We start from the raw sequence: 19,198 nt of genomic DNA on the forward strand, positions 1-19,198 counted from the left end.
AAACCTCAGTAATTTTTGTCCTGTAGCCTACTTGTGTTTAAAAGAGGAATCTTTAAATAATCAAGTAAAAAAAACTCACTGGTAATACATTTCTAACATTGGAATTTCAGGCAGTTCTTAATAGGAAAACCAGGTCAGTGGTTGATCAGAAGTAGGGGTGGCTTTGAATGAAAAGGGGCACAAGGAAACTTTCAGGTTAGCTAGGCTTGGAAAATACCCTAGTAGGTTAGACTTTGGTTAACTAGTTTTCCCTGAGAGCAGGTCTTGTTAAGGCTATTTCAAAATGGTTCCTTTTCTTTTCCTTCTGCAAAAGATGTTTGTTTGTTTTTTTCCCTTCTGATATTTACTATGAGAACCTGGCTGGCCTCCTAGGAGTAAATCTCACAATATTGTAGAGTGTAACTCTCTCCCATTAGCATAATCTTTGTTTACATTCTTATCTTTTGCTGGAACTATTGCTAAAGTCTTTTAACTGGCCTTCTTATCCCCAATCTCTGTCCTCCAGTTTTGTGCTGCCAGAAGACCTTATAAAATGAAACTTGGTCATTTAATTTCTCCCTTAAGAAACGATGGTTCCCTATTGCTTAAATTACAATATTAGTCAAATTCTGTTGGTATGACACACAAGACTCTTCATGACACAACACAGTATTCTAGTCTTTCCACCCAATACTCTTCACTATACCCCTTCCACGAGGACAGGCTGATTCATGGCAGCTATAATCTCCTATAGATCATGCTGTTTTAGGTCTCTTGTTGTTCCTGCTCCTGTAATGACCTCCATCTCCTTGTCCATTTAAAGGAAACCTTATCATCAACCTGCCTGCGAATGCTGGAGATGTAAGAGACGGGTTGGATCCCTGGGGTGGGAAGATCCTCTGGAGGAGGAAATGGCAATCCACTCCAGTATTCTTGCCTGGAGAATCCCATGGACAGCGGAACCTGGCAGGCTACAGTCCATGGTGTCACAGAGTCAGGCACGACTGAAGCAACTTAGCACTTATCATCATTTACACAAATATTATTTGCTTTCTGAAGCTTTTCCTCCTGTCTCCCATCCTCCAGTACTGACAATTAGTTTTATTAAAAAAAAATAGCCCCTATGTATTTCTCATAGCACCTACAATATTTTGATTACACTTAACTGATGACATGGGAGTATATCTTCTTGCTTTGGAATCCCCAGTGCCTAGCACTGCACGTGGTGTATATTTTAAAGTGGCCATATGATTAGGTTTGTACCTGTTGACCTGGCTTAATTATTAACTGCAATCTCTTTCACTCTCAAAAGGGCCTTATTGGCAGGTAAGTACTATATGGCCACTCTCTACATAGTATAGGTCTTCCCCAGTGGCTCAGCGATAAAGAATTTGCCTGCAATTCAGGAGACACAGGTTCGATCCCTGGGCCCGGAAAGATCCCCTGAAGGGCATGGCAACCCACTCCAGTATTCTTGCCTGGAGAATCCCATGGACAGAAGAGCCTGGTGGGCAAAAGTCCACTGGGTTGCAAAGAGTCGGATATGACTGAAGCGACTTAGCACACTATATTGGTATGTGAAGTGAAAGTCGCTCAGTCATGTCTGACTCTTTGCGATCCCACCAGGCTCCTTTGTCCATGGGGATTCTCCAGGCCAGAATACTGGAGTGGGTAGCCTTTCCTTTCCTTGCTCCAGGGGATCTTCCCAACCCAGGGATCGAACCCAGGTCTCTCGCATTGCAGGCGGATTCTTAACCAGCTGATGCCTGGTAAATATTTGAATGGATGAATGAGCCTTCGTTTTTCTTTATCAGCTCCAACATCTGAGCAGTTAATTCTATACAATAAATATAATGAGAATTTAAAAAAAAATTTTTTAAGTTAGTTGCTAATGATGTCTCTTTCCTGAGTCTCACGCCGGTGGATTTAACTTCGCCTTGTTTCCCTGAGCAACAAATCATTCAGTAGCCTTTCGGACTCGCGGCATGGTTTCAGACTTTGCTGAAACTCGTCTCATTTTGTGGATTTCTCTGGTGGCTCAGACGGTGAGAGTTGGACTGTGAAGAAGGCTGAGCGCCGAAGAATTGATGCTTTTGAACTGTGGTGTTGGAGAAGACTCTTGAGAGTCCCTTGGATTTCAAGGAGATCCAACCAGTCCATTCTGAAGGAGATCAGTCCTGGGATTTCTTTGGAAGGAATGATGTTAAAGCTGAAACTCCAGTACTTCGGCCACCTCATGCGAAGAGTTGACTCATTGGAAAAGACTGATGCTGGGAGGGATTGGGGACAGGAGGAGAAGGGGACGACAGAGGATGAGATGGCTGGATGGCATCACTGACTCGATGGACATGAGTCTGAGTGACTCTGGGAGTTGGTGATGCACAGGGAGGCCTGGCGTGCTGCGATTCATGGGGTCGCAAAGAGTCAGATACGACTGAGCGACTGAACTGAGCTGAACTGAACAATGCGGGAGACCCACGTTCAGAAGATCTCCTGGAGAAGGAAATGGCAACCCACTCCGGTACTCTTGCCTGGAAAATCCCATGGAGGGAGGAACCTGGTAGGCTACAGTCCATGGGGTCATTCCCTGATGCCAGTTTTTCATCGATCAACGAATTAATAAGAACCATATAGCCCGCGGTGGAGGCTGAGATGTAAAAACAAAAGGTGTCAGAATCACCACTTAATCCTTGAAAAACTACCTTCAGGTTTAATTCATTACAGCCGGCGCCAAGCGTATGTTTTGCCCAAAACAAGTATGGCCTCCGTCAGAGTCAATTCCCTTTCCCTTGCGGACCAATCGAAATCTAGCATTCAGGGCACCCAGTGTCTTCACTTCCGCCTTGGCTGCTAGAGTCTAACTCTTTTGGCGAGTTCGGACGGTCCGCTTCTTATTTGGAACGGCTTCGGCGGCCAAAGCGGCGAGGGCCGGAGGCGGCGGGCGGGATGAGCGCGACGCCCGGCGGAGGGGTACGGACGCTGCGGGTGCCCGGCCGCCACGGCTACGCCGCCGAGTTCTCCCCGTACCTGCCGGGCCGACTGGCCTGCGCCGCCTCGCAGCACTACGGCATCGCGGGTGAGCCCCCCGGGCGGGGGCGGGTTCCAGCAAAGGTCCAGCTCCTCCCCGTGGTCGGAAATCACTTCCGACAGTAGAAGGCGGGGCAAAAGAAGGCCAAGGATAGCCAAGGAGTTGGCTGGCTTCCTGACCGTTTTTGTCCAGTGTGGGGAGTTGGTCTAGAGTAGAGTATCTCACCTTTCCACTTACTGTGCGGAGGCAGGATGTGGAAGGTGCCTAGTGCCCGTAGTCCTTACTCTTAAAAAGCTCACCAACTCCTTCGCCCACATGACACACACCCCGCCGGGTACGAGTGGCTCTGCGGAGAGCTGGCTGAACCCCACTGGCCCCTCCTACCGGTCCGACCGGACCCACAACACTTGGAAGACGGTCTGCAGGATCACCGCAGTACCGGCTAATTGGACCACATTCACCACAGGCTGTGCGTTGTAAGAATGCACCCTGTTCAGTTCTGTTCAGTCGCTCAGTCGTGTCCGACTCTGCGACCCCATGGACTGTAGCACGCCAGGCCTCCCTCTCCATCACCAACTCCAGGAGCTTACTCAAACTCATATCCATCCAGTCGGTGATGCCATCCAACCATCTCATCCTCTGTCGTCCCCTTCTCCTCCTGCCTTCAATCTTTCCCAGCATCAGGGTCTTTTCCAAGGAGTCAGTTCTTCGCATCAGGTGGCCAGAGTATTGGAGTTTCAGCTTCAGCATCAGTCCTTCCAATGAACAGACGCTAGGAGTTTCCCTGCAAGAACGAGCGAGAAATTCATGAAGCTCTGAGTCCTTTGTTGTCTTGGGAGGAATACAGACATATACAGGCAGTTAGAGGCTCAAGTTAATTGTCTCTGGTTGAAAGGCAGGATTCCTTTCTTGATTTTGGACTTTCTTTTAATTCATTTCCTAGGTCTTGTTTACACACTGAAATTCTATGAAACAATTCATTGCATAATATCAGATCGCGATAGTGGTGGTGGTGTTTTTTTTTTTTTTTTTTGTAGAATCATACAGTTGATAAAAAAGTGATTTCTACAACTCAGAAGGGGAGAAATATTTGCTTTTTATGTTTTCACTATTAGCTTTTAGTGGTTGCAAATTCAGATTTGCAATACTTGCCCACCTTTAAGGTTGAAGACTCCTGAGTTTGTAATGATATTTTAAATTAAATCCTTAAAAATCTCTCTAAAAGGAGTTGGTGTTTTTTTTAAGTCAATCATGTATAAATACAGCTTTTTTTTTTTTCTTCCAACTGTGTAACAAATATAACTTTCTAAAATACACTGATCTTCAGTAAAATAATTCCTCTTTGGTAGGTAATGGTATATCGTGTTCAGCACTTTACTGCCAAGTATGTGGTAAAATCCACCAGGTATGTGTTTTTAAATCACACACAATGTATTTTAGGTTTTTTGTGGAGGCAGTGTGATGTATTATAGTAGAAGGTCCAGTCCCTGGTGTCTATAAGCCTGAGTTTTCTCACCTGTGAATAGGAATGATCACACATGTTTGGGAGGTTTGTGTGCATGTCATCCTGGCCATAGAGGATGCACTTAAATATCTCTTCCCTGTTCAGCTGTGTCTGGAATCCAGGTGTAGGTGAGACAGTAAATTTAATATTTAATTATTGAAGTACAATGTAGAGAGACAGAAATGGAGAGCACGGTCCTGATCGTTTTGTTTATGTGGCCTCAAGGAACTGTAGGGAGGAATTTGTGACTGTAGTATTGTTCTCAGTTCTTAATACCGCTTTGCCTTGACCTCAACTTTTTTCTCCTTTAGGCAGTGGAACTCTGCTAATATTGGATCAAAATGAATCTGGGCTTAGGCTTTTTAGAAGGTAAGATGGTTCTATTAAAATTATATGTATTCTCTGTTGTTTTTGGTTTTAAATCTTTGTAATCAGTAAGATGTTTTAATTTGTAACATAAAAAAGCCTTCAGGATTTGCATAGTGTGGAACTGATTTTTGCCATTAACTTGTGATTATGTCATTTTTCTTCTAAATCTCTCGTCGTTCAGTATTCACTTATAAATGATAAAACTTAAACATACAGAAATGTGAGCTAGTTGGTATCCTGCTTGACATTCCTATCTTTGCTTTTTAAAAAAATCTATGTATTTGGCTGCATCAAGTCTTAGTTGTGGCACACAGGATATTTTTTGTGTCACATGGAATCCTTTGTTGTGGTGTGTGGCCTTAGTTGCGCAGGGCGTCTGGGATCTTAGTTCCCAGACCTGCATCCTCTGAATTGCAAGGTGGATTCTTAACCACTGGACCACCAGGAAAGTCACCTTTGTGTCTTAGTGTAGGTTAGCTTTACTCATTCAGGAGCTAATTATTACCTCTTTCCCTTTCTTCATTCTGTACTTTTCTTATCTATGTGACTGTTAGATTCATTAACACCTCCATCAGAGTTAGTCAAGGGTAGAGAAAGGAAAGGAAATTTCCTCAGAAAATAATTACCTGCTGATACCTCAGGTGAAAGATTTATGGGAAACACTGAAATTATTGATCTAAATTGATATTTTCAAGTGCTTGCTGATCCCTCCTTTGAACCACAGAAGACAGTGAGCACCCAAGTGTGGCAGCGTGTTCTCATGTAAATGGTGTCCTATTTCTAGTTGGAAGCCCTGATGTTAATTTGCTGTGCAGTTCTCTGGCCTTGTAAGTGAGCTGTTCTTTTAAGGTTCTCTGCACTTGTTTCGGAGAAGGCAATGGCAACCCACTCCAGTACTCTTGCCTGGAAAATCCCATGGACGGAGGAGCCTGGTAGGCTGCAGTCCATGGGGTCGCTAAGAGTCGGACACGACCGAAGCGACTTCACTTTCACTTTCCACTTTCATGCATTGGAGAAGGAAATGGCAACCCACTCCAGTGTTCTTGCCTGGAGAATCCCAGGGACGGGGGAGCCTGGTGGGCTGCCGTCTATGGGGTTGCACAGAGTCGGACACGACTGAAGCGACGCAGCAGCAGCAGCACTTGTTTCTGCATCTATCAAGTGCCTACTCTACAAATCTCCCATATTTGTGAAGACATTGTGAGATGCTGTGTTAAAATATGTGATAAACTGAAAAAAAAAAAAAGATTGTTATTGTATGTTCACCTGCCTATGTAACTAGATTTTCTGGTTTTAATTTTCCTGCTGTAGCTTTGACTGGAATGACGGTTTGTTTGACGTGACCTGGAGTGAGAACAATGAGCATGTGCTGGTCACCTGCAGTGGCGACGGCTCCTTACAGCTCTGGGATACCGCCAGGGCCACAGGGCCGCTGCAGGTCTTCAAGGAGCACACTCAGGAGGTAGGAAGGAGGTCTTTCTGGGCTAGTTATTTTTCTTTGGTTGAAATCCATTTGGGGATGGACACATGGGGAAATGTCTTCAGGGGACACGAAGTTTAAGTTTTAGTGTTTCTTGTACATGTTAGATGTCACTGGTTATTTGATTATCCAAACATCAAGTACCTCTTGGCCTAAGGAGCTGGGAAAGAAGAAAAGGTCAGGCTTCTCATTAGTCAGTAAAAACGCCTCTGGTAGGAAGTATACTGTGGCACTGTTTCCTCCAGAGGCCCATTACTTTCTTTAGGCTTTAGAAAGGCTATGCCTCCATACACTGCCTTAAAATAGAGGTAGGCGGACTTTTCACCCAGACGTTGTAAGATTGCCTTTAGGGCTTCACCAAGGATTTTCAGAATATATTTAAGCATGAGCATGAAATCCTGAATATAAAGCAGAGCTTACCAAATAAGTTTTAAAACTAAATCTTGTTCATGTATTAGATATTGTCTGTGTGTATGGGTAGCATAGAAAATAGTTTGGCCTTCAGTCATATTAAAATACATATATACTTTTACTGAACATGATAGTAAAAATTTTCTCCTTGGGTGTGTTTTAAAAATTTTCTCAGTAGATCCTTCAAATGAATACTTGCAAATTTACTTTCAAATTTGTGTCCAGCACAGTTCCTGGCTTCAGTAAATGCTTAATAGATGCAAGAGTGTTAGTTTTTTGTAATAACAGAGTAGTTATGTGAAGATTCTAGACATCATTTTTATAGCTCTAGCTATTAAAAATCATAATTTCTGAGATTGTGATGAAAATAATAGAAAATTTCAGTTCTTCCATTTTATTGTGAAGGAGGATCTTTGAGTAGATGTAGTTATGAATGATTGTATTTTGATAGAACCACTGAACACCAAGACAACTTTGATAAAGAAGAAACTTTAGTTTTAGGATGTTCAGTGGAAGAATCCTCACAAAGCAGCATGTCCAGAATTAAGTCGTTTTTGTGGTACCTTCATAATTTTTGCCATTTCCATGTATTACTTATAGTTAACTGAATGTTTTTTCTTTCTTTTTTAAAATTATTTTTCCCTCTCAAAAATTTTTTCTTAAATCTTTGGGCCTTGTATTGCTTATCTGTATAAATTCTAGGGTTGTAACTAACAAATCACAAAGTAATATATCCAGTTATGTTAAATCTGAGATACTGGTTTAATGTTTTCCTTTAAATGAACTTTACATTGTTATTTCACTTATCCTAAAACAGCATATATTTGTGAAACCATGGAACTGATGGCTTAGTATGTACATTTATTTAATGTATGGTAAAATAAATACATAATAAGATTAAATGTAGGTACCAGTTAAAATCATGTCTTGTACAACCAGTGATGTGTGTGTACTGCTACAATTCTGAAAAATACTATTCTAGAATGTTCTTTGTGATTGCAACTCCATCTTTACTTCATCTCAGTGAAAGTGAATTTCACTCTCTTATATGATAACTTATTTGGCTTTGTTTTTTAAGATTTACTTGTTTATTTTTTGGCTGTGATGGCTGCACACAGGCTTTCTCTAGTTGCAGCAGGCAGGGTACTCTTCTTTGCGATGTGCAAGCTTCTCATTGCCATGACTTCTCTTATTGCAGAGCACGGGCTCTAGGTCATGGACTCCAGTAGCTGCAGTGCATGGGCTCAGTAGTTGTGGCAGACGGGCTTAGTTGCTCTGTGGCATGCGGGATCTTCCCCAACCAGGGATCCGTTTTGCCTTCGTTGCAAATTGTATTCTTAACCACTGAACCACCAGGGAAGACCCTATTTGGCTTTTTGATTGCTCTGTTGGTTAGTTGCTTTCTTAAAACCAAATCTATCTTCAGTATCAACCCACTATTGCTTCTAATGCCTTTCTCTGACATGATGAAACCAAGTCCTGTCCCCCCTTCCAAGGGGAACCCTTGGAAGTAGTCATCATGCCCTCTCTAAGTCTTCTGTCTTCCAGACTATGCATTTGTATTAATAATTCCTTTGGCCTGTCCTCAGGTCATGCAGTCTCTTTATCTTTCACCCTCCTGGTAAACTCCTTTGGGTAATCTCCTGTTTTACAATGTTGCTTTTAACGTTGTAAACCTAATTTATTCCAGAAATATGATTATCAGTGTTGAGCTTTTTATGACTTTGCCACCATGATCTTAAGCCTGTAGTTCTAATAATATTGCTTAAAATGGTTGTAATATTTTCCTGAGCCAAGTTGTAGTACTGGGTTACTTTTAGTTAACTTGAAAAAAGTACCTTGATCTTTGTTGTTTGAGTTACTGTTAAACTAGTAGTTTACAAGTTTTTTTCTATAATTATATAACTAATTTTTTGAAGACATGTTATTACTTGTTTTTTCAGACTTTTATTCTAGGTTGTCCTTCTTAATTTTCTTTTCAAATGCAATTTTTTATAAACATTTGTATCAGATGCCTTGGCCATTAGAATAAGAGAAAACCTGAGTAAAAGTGCATTCAACAATCAGAGTGTATTATTTCACATAACCAGGCATATGGAGGTGGCATGGGTCCAGGTTTGGTTAATTTAGGCTTGATAGTATCATCAAATACCCAGGTTTCTCCCACCTTTCCACTCTGCTCTCCTCAGTGGATTTCTTTATTCTTACACTTCTATGGTTCCAGTTATTAGCTTGCTGCAAACGTAATTGTGGTTTCGGGCCATGAGTCTTAAATCATTATAACTAGACTCTAAAAAAAAAAAAAACTTTATTATCAACATAAGCATTACAATCAACACATTTTTGCCATGAGAAATAACTTTATTCCTGTAATATAAAAGTCCGTGCTTTGGTGGGATGTAGTGAACTCTTGGAAAACATTTTCCGCCTCCTGCTGGCTGTGGAAGTGTTATCCCTGCAAAAAGTTGTTAGGATGCTTGAAGAAGTGGTAGTCGGTTAGTCAGAGGTCTGGTGAATATGGTGGGTGAGGTGAGACTTCGTAGTCCAATTTGTTCAACTTTTGAAGCGTTGGTTGTGTGGTGTGCGGTTGGGCGTTGTCATAGAGAAGAATTGGGCTCTTGCTGTTGACCTACACCAGAGGCAGGTGTTGCAGTTTTTGGCAGGTCTCACCCATTTGCTGAGCATACTTCTCAGATGTAATGGAATTCAGAAATCTGTAGTGCATCAGACCAACAGCAGACCACCAAGCAGCAAGTTTGGCTTTGGGAAGCACTTTGGAGCTTCTCAGTCCAACCACTGAGCTGGTCAAGGCTCGTTGTCATATAGAATCCACTTTTTGTCGCACATCACAATCCGATCAAGAAATGGTTTATTGTTGTTGCATAGAATAAGAGAAGGTGATACTTCAAAAGACAGTTTCATTTGATTCGTGGTCAGCTCATGAGGCACCCACTTACTGAGTTTTTGCACCTTTCCAATTTGCTTCAAATGTTGAACGACCATGGTCGACATTGAGTTCTTTGGCAGCTTCTTGTGTAGTTGTAAGAGGATCAGCTTCAGTGATGGCTCTCAATTGGTGGTCGTCAACTTCTGATGGCTGGCCACTATGTTCCTCATCTTCAAAGCTCTTGTCTCCTTTGCAAGACTTCCTGAACTACCACTGCACTGTCTGTTTGTTAGCAGTTCCTGGGCCAAATGGATTGTTGATATTGCAAGTTGTCTCCGCTGCTTTATGACCCATTTTGAACTTGAATAAGAAAATTGCTTGACTTTGCTTTTTGTCTAACATCATTTCCATGGTCTAAAATACACATGAACAGCAAGTAACAAGTCATTAGCAAAAAAACATGAAGTGAGAAATGTGCATTTAAATGATGTATAACATAACCACATTTACTTAAGAATCAATTTCAGTGTCAAATGGCACATTTCGACAGTGCAAAAAGCTCAATTACTTTTGCACCAGCCTAGTATCATCTCACTATATGCCCAGTCTCAACTCTGTCACTTGTGAGGTAAACAAGCCACCACTCATGTGCTATCACCTGAGTAAGTTCACCCATGGTATGAGCGAGGAAGGGACAGAGCTTTCCCTAAAGGACAGAGCTGTGATTCATTGAGCAAGGAGAAAGGGAGATTGGTGGTTGGGAAGGTACCCATCAGTGCATGCTGCAATATTACTTCTTGTCTTTCTCATGATGGTTAGTAAAAGTCAGTCCACACCAAGCAGGATAATGAGTGGAGGACTGTCAGGCCCTCAGAAAAGTCGTCCTCCATGAGATTAAGAGAATTTCTGGTGATCGGCCTAAAAGCTCAGTATTAAAATACCAAGTATCTGGCATTTTTCATTAGAGAGAAATACAGCATTTATTTAAAGTTTGTCTCTTACACCAAGTATGCAGAAACACTTAAAAGGACTGATTTAAAACCAAACAGTTTTGAGGAGCTACTAAATATTCGTTGAATATTCAGGAAACAGTGTTGAATAAATTAAGTTTAGCCATTAGTTTTCTGATAGTCAGATGAATAGTCACTGAAGCAAAAAGGAGACATCCAAGACCTAGATGTATTTTAGGCCTAAAGGAATGAAGGTGACATGAAAAGAAAGAAAAGCATGGACATTTTCCCTTTGCATGGCTTCTAAACTTAGCATCAAAGCAGGAATTGCTTTTTCTCTGTATTGTTTAACTGTAGAGGCCATTATGTCTTTTGAGCCCCATAGAATGCCTTTAGCTTAGCCTGCTGTTGAATATATAATTGGAATGGAAGAATGAGAATATTTTAAAAGATTCAGCAAGAAGGAGAAAAAAGAGCGAATTGAGACTTTTGTTTCTGACCTCATGGCTTATAGCATAGTGCCGTTGAGAGTGAGTTAAAAGTGACTTTAAAGATGACAGATTCAGTTTAATACTTCGACATACGATTCTCAGTGTGCTTTTTACAGTTTTTAAAAATAGTTAAAGTTTGTCTTCATTGTCAAATAGTGAGGCATATCAGTTTGCTGAAAAACTTTAATTAAGAGATATTTGATCTATTTAAAGTCTTTGATCATGAATTGATAAATAAAGAATCAAGGCATTTATCCTGCTTTTCCTATATGAATTTCATTGTGGTGTAATCAAATAGTTGGTGTGCAAAATTTCTTGTAATAGAATCTTCCTAATACAATAGGAAGCTAAAAAAAAGACTGAACTGAATGGAATCAAGCCTCTAGATCTAAATTCCAATTTAAATAAAATAAGAAGGGTAGAGGAAAAAGTTGAACACTACCATGAGGAAACAAGTCAAATTCAGAATGTAGAACATTCCGTAGGACCAATAATTTTGTTTCTTCAACAAATAAATGTCATTGGTGGGGTAAGGCGGCAGGAAAACGAAGGTGGGGAGGGAATTTTCTTAGATTAGAAAAGATTTAAGAGACATAACAGCTGAGTATAAAATATGAACTTTGGATTCTCGTTCAGATTCGAGTGTGCATGCTCCATTGTGACTGACTTTTTGCAACCCCGTGGACTGTAACCCACCAGGCTCCTCCTTCCATGGAATTTTCTAGGCAAGAATACTGGAGTGGGTTGCAGTTTCCTCCTCCAGGGGATCTTCCTGACCCAGGGATCGAACCCACATCTGTTGCATCTCCTGCACTGGAGGCGGGTTTTTTTTTTTTTTTTTACCAACTGCGCCACCTGGTAAACCAACCAGAAAAGATGTTTTTGATGCAGTTAGGGAAATAGGAATATGGACTAAGTATTAGATGATGTTAAGGAGCTGTTGTTAATCTAAGGTGTGAAAATGGCCTTGTGCTCATGTAAAAGGTGAAAACATTCTTACTTCTGAAGTATTTGTGAATGAAATAGTCTGATGTTAAAATACTCCAACAGTCATTCAGTTGGTAACAGAACAGATGAAATAGGATGGGTAAAATGTTGATAATTAAGGAAGGTGTGTGTTGGATACCTGAGGATTTGTTATGCTGGTTTCTCTACTCTTATGTGCATTTTAAAATATCTATAATGGAAAATACTTTTTAATTTGTTTAATATTTAAAAAATGCAGCCCTTTCTAATCGCTCAGTAATTTAAAATTCAGTGTCCCTTTCCTTTGTATTGATACAGATAAGTATGAACATTCTGGATACAGTTTTTATTTGATGATTTTTAATTAAATAGGCCAACTTGAAAAAGGGCAATACTGTGCAGTAGATTAAAACTGAGCACTATGGGAATTGGATTCAGTAATAGAATTTGTCCTCCTCAAACTGTGGTTTTGATGAGATTCAGATTTCATAAAGCCCCACAAAGTATTGTTCAGTGTTTTTTTTTTTTCCTTTTTGCAATTTCCCAATTAATTTTCTTCACCACTACCAAGAGTAATCTCATAAAATAGGCCTTCAGAGGACCCTGTTTTTAAAGTATAGCTGCATATCACTCTTCCTTTTATATTTAACTTAATCATTTGCCATGTCCGCTCTTTGAATGGGAGTGGAGCCGGGAATTGGGACTGGGGAAAAGATAGAACCATAGACTGATGTGAGATACGCTTTCCATCCAGACTGTTTCTCTGTTCCTCATTCAGTCCAGAAACTTAGATTAACTCTCTGTCTGCAAGGAACTGTATGAGGCCTAACAGGGAAGATGAACAAGTCAGGCAAGGTCCTTTCCCTCTCTAGGAAAGAGAGGCTTAAGCTGCTGGGTTATCTAATTTGGAATGTAATACATGCTGTGAATGTACAGAATGCTATGAGAGGGGAGGATTTGGCCTGGGGGAAGGAACCGGGAGGACATCCTTGAGTCTGGGGAGACAGTTGGAATGAACTATTCAGGTGGAGATGTCAGAGGACAGGGTTCAAGGCAAAAGAAAGTGTTTGCTTGCAAGGGAAGGGCTGAGTCTGTGTGCCTGGAGCAGTTAGCATTTTGGCTGTTATGATAAGATCAGTGGAAGAATACTGCAGATTTAAAAATTTTCCTATGATACATTTCGTACATATAAAATATATGTGAGTTGTAAAAATATATAGTGAGCACTTACATATTCATCATTTAGGTTAAGAAATAAAACATTACCTGTACCATTGGAGCCCCTGGTTACTGCTTCTGTCCTTCCTGTAGCTTCTTTTTTTTCTGAGTCAGTCCTTCATCCTCCTCTTTTCCCAAGAGCAACCATTATCCTGAATTTTCTATTTATATCTTCTTTATTTTTCCTTTTAGTTTTATGCATATACATGCACTCCTAATTCATGCCTAGTTTTGCATGATTCTGACCTTTGGCTGAAAAGCAACAGCATGACTGAATCTGTTGTTGAGTGAAGCTGGTAGGCTGTTGGAGCCATGTAGTGAGCAGCAGAGTGTGAGACGATTAGATAGCATCACCAACTCAATGGACATGGATTTGAGCAAACACTGGGAAATAGTGGAGGTAAGAGAAGCCTGGCATGCTGCAGCCCATGGGGTCACAGAGTCAAATCCCACTTCCCAACTGACCAACAGCAAATGGGTAATGGATTGGAGGTGAACAAGAATGGAGGAGGGAGTAGTCAGAAGCATCCTGTAATGTAGGTGGTCGCTTATGGTTGATGGTTGTAGCCTCTTCAGAGAAATTACATACAAACTCATGGCCCTTTGGAGTCTTGTTGCTCTGAACTGTTTGACCTTGCTGGTCTTAAGGTGTGATAAGCTTGTTTCCTTCTTCAGGCTTGCTCTTTGCTTTGGAAACCTTTCCTCTCAAATCTGCAGGGTTCTGTCTTACTGCACTCAGGTCTCTGTTCAGAGACATCTTCACTTAGGACTTTACTGAGCAGTGACCTGTCCCCCTCCCGACCCTTGTTATTATTTTCTAGTCTTCTTACTCTGCATTATTTTTCTGAATAGTTTTTTTTAATCGCAACCTGAAATTATATACTTATAGCGCATCTTCCCTTGCTAAAGTATAAGATCCACGAAGGCTGGTACTTTATCTGTCTTGCCTAACACTATACTCTTTGTCCCTTGTTCATAGTAAACATTTATTGAATAGATTTGACTTGAGGTTGGGATAATGGAATCCAGTCATTCCTTTCTGGCTGTCTCCCAAACATCTCTCTTGCTGTACATTTTTTTTCAGGACTTGAGGTTAATGCCCAAACCCTGTCCTTCCTAGACATTTCCACTTGACTATCAGGCTGTCACCTCAAACTCACCATGTCTAAAATTACACATTATCACTCTTCCTCCAGTCTTCCAGTGGTGTGAATGCCACCATCGCTGACAGTCCCCAGGCACAAAACCTTGGTCTTATCTTGCAGCGTTCACTAGCTCCCATCCCTAGGGAGCTTTATGTCCCCATTTATGTCTTTGAGGGAGTTCCTGGTCACTGTTTTCACCTCTGCCTTCTGCTATTGACATTTTAGCCAGCCTTCAGGGCCTCGCTAAGATTCTTCTCTTCTGGGCATCAAGCTGAATTTTCCATCCCATCAGCTTTTGTATTCATGGTCTACAGTTTTTGTGTTTTAAACATAGTATCCTGGCTTACACTGTTAACGTTTCCATGTCCCAGTATTTTAAACACAGTAAAGCAAACAAAAAGTATTTATTGATTGAGTCACCTTTGTCTCCTTCTTTTTTAGCCCATTTTAAACCTCACCACGTGTGTTCTATGCTCGGTCTTGTTGTCCTAGACCTTGATGTTTGTCACTTTGTCCTGTGTCACAAAGCAGAGCTGGCAGCAGCACTGGCAGCAGCATAGTTTTCATACCTCCTGTCTTTTGTTATCTTTGGGGCTGGGTTTTCTCTGAGCCCATGGAGGCTCTTAAAGTTTTAAAAATGAGAAGTCATAAGGTTTCAAGTCCTGTGTCACGTTGGAAATGTGTAGGGGCAGAGGAGTCTGAGCTAATGATGTTAGCAGTAGCTCTTTATAATTACTTAGCAATGATGCAGGTTGTAGAGATAAATTTGGTTTTTTAAATCATTATATTGCAATGAGCACAGACTCTTTCGGTCTCAAGATCTTCTCTGGTTGCCTCCAAGCTTGTCTTTTTCCATCCGTAACTGACAGATGACTGCAGCACCTCTTTGGATTTTGCTGACCCCACTGTGTACTTTATGAGCTACTCTGTTGCTGGGTTGTGATTTCTTTGGTGTTCTAACTGCTCTTCTCTCTTTTTTAAGAATACAGGCTGCAGCTGGGCCAGAACTAGAGTGGTGAAGTACTTACCTTGGGTATATAATTTAAGTAAAGTGAAAGTGAAGTTGCTCAGTCGTGTCCAACTCTTTGCAACCCCATGGAATGTAGCCTACCAAGCTCCTCCGTCCATGGGATTTTCCAGGCAAGAATACTGGATTGGGTTGCCATTTCCTTCTCCAGGAGATCTTCCCGACCCAGGGGTTGAACCTAGGTCTCCTGCATTGTAGGCAGACACTTTACTGTCTGAGCCACCCCAAAAAACTTCCCAGGTGGCATTAGTGCTAAAGAACTCACCTGCCAATGCGGGAGACACAACAGACATGGGTTTGATCCCTGGTCAGAAAGATCCCCTAGAGGAGGAAATGGCAACCCACTCCAGTATTTTTGCCTGGAAAATGCCATGGACAGAGGAACCTGGCAGGCTACAGTCCACAGGGTTGCAAAGAGTCCGACAGGACTGAGTGACTGTACACAAAAAGCTCAGTAGTCAAGATAAATAATCTCTTGTGTTCATGCTAAGTCGCTTCAGTCGAGTGTCAGACTCATTTCCTGGATGGGCAGGTGTGTTCTTTACCACTAGCGCCACCTGGGAAGCCCTGAACAATCTCTTAATGCAGTATTTTTGAAATCAAATTTAATGTAAATCTACAATGAGCAAAATATCAAAGTTTTAAGTAAAGGCAGAATCAGTGTTACTAATTTTTTTGGTTTTAAACTCAGGTTCCAATATGGCTAGGCATAGCATTAGGCAGCAGAGAACAGGGAACCCATACTTTAGCTGCCACAAACCCCAGACAGTCATACTTCCTACATAAATATGGTAGAGTTTTTAGATTCAAGATAAACCTGCTGGCTGTTCACACTTAGTGGCATATTATTGGGTCTGGGGCAGGACTGCTTTTGTGAAGTTTAATTATGCACATAATTTAGTTGAACTTAGCTTCCAGTAGTGATCTGTATATGACCTCTTGTATCTGATAACAGGATTAAAACTGTTTCCATACGTTTTCAAATAATTCACTTGAAGTGGTTTACTGAGAGCAGCATTAGATAACTGAAGCTGTTTACCAAGAGATCTGAAAGGAAAACCTCGTTCCTCTATGCTTTTATCAAGAAAGACTAAAACAGGGATATTAATTGAATTTTAATACTTTCTGATAAACTTTGGCCTGGCAAGTGTTTTTAGATGACTAACTTCCTAATCTTCTCTGATGTTTCTTCAGGGTGCTGCAGACAGTGATTTATTGGGAGGTTTAAGCATATGTATAATTTGTTTTAGTGGAAAAGGTCTTAGAAATACTCTGTAGGATTCTCAACTCTGTAGAGTAGAGTCTTATCTGTTAGGGGTAAGTCTAGGGACATGGACACGATGACCTTTCTCTGACACCATGTGGAGATTTGTAGAGGTTTGATGTTTTAACCAAGTGAATTAGTTGTTCTGAGTGACTATTCTGTTATAAACAGATAAGATGTAATGTTGAACTTGATGCTCTTTCCTTTTTAAAATTTATTTATTTTAATTGGAGGATAATTACAGCACTGTGATGGTTTCTGCCACACATCAGCATGAATCGGCCATAGGTATACATGTGTCTCCCCCGCCCCAGCTCTTTCGCTTTATAAATGACACTTTTAAATGTTTTAGGTGTACAGTGTTGATTGGAGCCAAACCAGAGGTGAACAGCTTGTGGTGTCTGGCTCATGGGATCAAACTGTCAAACTGGTATGTCAGTATTACTGTATGTAAAACCAGATAGTCCCTTCCTCAGAGTGTCCACTCGAGTTTTTTATTTTCTAGAACATACTTCTCTTGCTTGTCAGTTAGCTAATTTTCTTTTCAAAAAACATTATACTAAAGCGTTTATTAGAATTTAAAATTTTCTAATCTTTGAGCTATAAATAATTAGCTCAGCATTGATTATTTTGGCCTCTTAAATACTATATTGCTTTATATAAAAATATACTTTACATAAATCCTTGAGACATTTGTGTATATTGTATGTGTATATACATATTAATATATATATATGATGTATCATATATAGTATATATAATGCATACATTTTAATTTACTTCTGTTAAGTAATTAATCTGTTCCTTTATTTGTAGTGGGATCCAACTGTTGGAAAGTCTCTGTGCACTTTTAGAGGCCATGAAAGTGTCATTTATAGCACCATCTGGTCTCCCCACATTCCTGGCTGCTTTGCTTCATCCTCAGGTAAATAATACGTTTATCAAAAACCTTGTTTGTGATGAATGGTGACCTCACTTTCCCCAGAAGGTGGCGCTGTGTACCTTAGGTTTGGAGAAGTAAGCATTCCTACTTGAACTCTTGAGACTATTTCATTCTTTCTTAGTCTCTAGACAAGAATTAGCCAACCTGCTTCTAACCTTTTCCCTTAACATGTACTTTTTTGGTGAGATGAGAGGTAAGGAACAAAGTGAGGACTCTGACATCGAACTTGATTGAATTTGGAAACTCTCTTCAGTGGTCAATTGTGGGACCTCAGGGTGATGTGATGACTTTTCTCATCAGTAAAATGGGGCTAAGAATGTCTGACTTGTGGAGTTGTTCACAGGATGAAATAAAGAAATACAAAATGTCTCGCACATAGTTAACCTCCTTTGCTTGATATTTACCCCTCTTTTAGGGATAGTCTCTTTAATTCATTGCCACTAAGCCATAGCAAGACTGTATTTAGTATGATCATTTTTCCTGTTTGCTTTTAATGTATGTCTTCAATTCTAAGATTAAGGAGATACATACATTTATATATCTCTATATTTTTTAATGGAGAGAAGTTGTTTTACAGACATTTAAAAATTAGACTTTGTACTGTTTGCATGAGGGTTTACAAATTTGGTTCTTTTAGGCCGATTCATAAATCATGTATAATCTGAACAATATAACATACATAATTTGTAGAGAAACATCGCACAGCTTGTCTGCAGTCCATTTAAAACAACATGGGCCACCTGCCAAATGGTCATTGAAATACTGGTCCGCATCTTCACTCGCCCCTGGCTGCTCCAGAGCACCTCTCGCCTGGCTGTGTGCCTTTCTCTCACGCCCTGCCCTCACAGCGCGTGCGCCCGGCCCTCACAGCGCCTGCGCCCTGCCCTCACAGCGCTTGTGCTTTCTTTCTTTTACCTTTTTTCCCACCAGCCTAGCCTGTCATACTTCTGTGGTCCTGGCTTTACATGAACAAGTTCAGTGGCAAGGTCCTCCCAGAGGGTGAGGGGGAGAAGAGGCCTGAGACAGCAAGAACAATTTTCCTTTCTGTCCCTGGTTAGAAGGTAGAGTCATTCCCAGTGGGGAAACAGTACATTGGAAGTCAGAGTTATATTCATGTGGTTTAGAATGGAATATTAATTCTTAGTAATATCATAATATCTGTCACACCATGACTTTTCATAATGTAAATTTGACAACCATAACTATTAATGAACAAATATGATTTAATTAACGATTAATTCATGATCTGTCTAAGGTAGGTCATAACCAGTTATGAATCTTTCCAAGTTGGAAACCAGTCTAGCTCCTTTTATTAGTTACTGAGCTGCTTTGGCTTAGATGGCTTTACCTTTGGTTTGTTGATCAGAATAAGGTTGCTAAGTCTGAGTAACAGTTACAGTAATGTATAACATGTGTTAATTAATCATAAATGTTTATTGTGATTGACAAGATAATATCAGCACTCTTTATTTCTTGTTTCTTGTATAACTATCAAAAAGTAAATTTATGAAGAGAAAACAGAAATGGTATCCCTGA

General features: G+C 40.6%; 1 protein-coding gene across 2 annotated transcripts in view; it reads left to right on the top strand.

Moving 5' to 3' along the window:
- The first annotated feature begins 2,831 nt into the window (after window positions 1-2,831).
- PEX7 (peroxisomal biogenesis factor 7) overlaps window positions 2,832-19,198 on the top strand; it is a 78,639-nt gene continuing 62,272 nt past the window's right edge. The window contains 5 exon segments of one of the 2 annotated variants that reach the window (NM_001076890.1): window positions 2,850-3,055; window positions 4,823-4,880; window positions 6,192-6,342; window positions 17,072-17,149; window positions 17,536-17,644. In NM_001076890.1, coding sequence (NP_001070358.1) covers window positions 2,926-3,055; window positions 4,823-4,880; window positions 6,192-6,342; window positions 17,072-17,149; window positions 17,536-17,644 — 526 coding nt within the window. In that variant the 5' untranslated portion in view covers window positions 2,850-2,925. 2 annotated transcript variants of the gene reach the window in all.

This window comes from Bos taurus, chromosome 9 (genome assembly GCF_002263795.3).
Source record: "Bos taurus isolate L1 Dominette 01449 registration number 42190680 breed Hereford chromosome 9, ARS-UCD2.0, whole genome shotgun sequence".
Taxonomy (NCBI): domain Eukaryota; kingdom Metazoa; phylum Chordata; class Mammalia; order Artiodactyla; family Bovidae; genus Bos; species Bos taurus.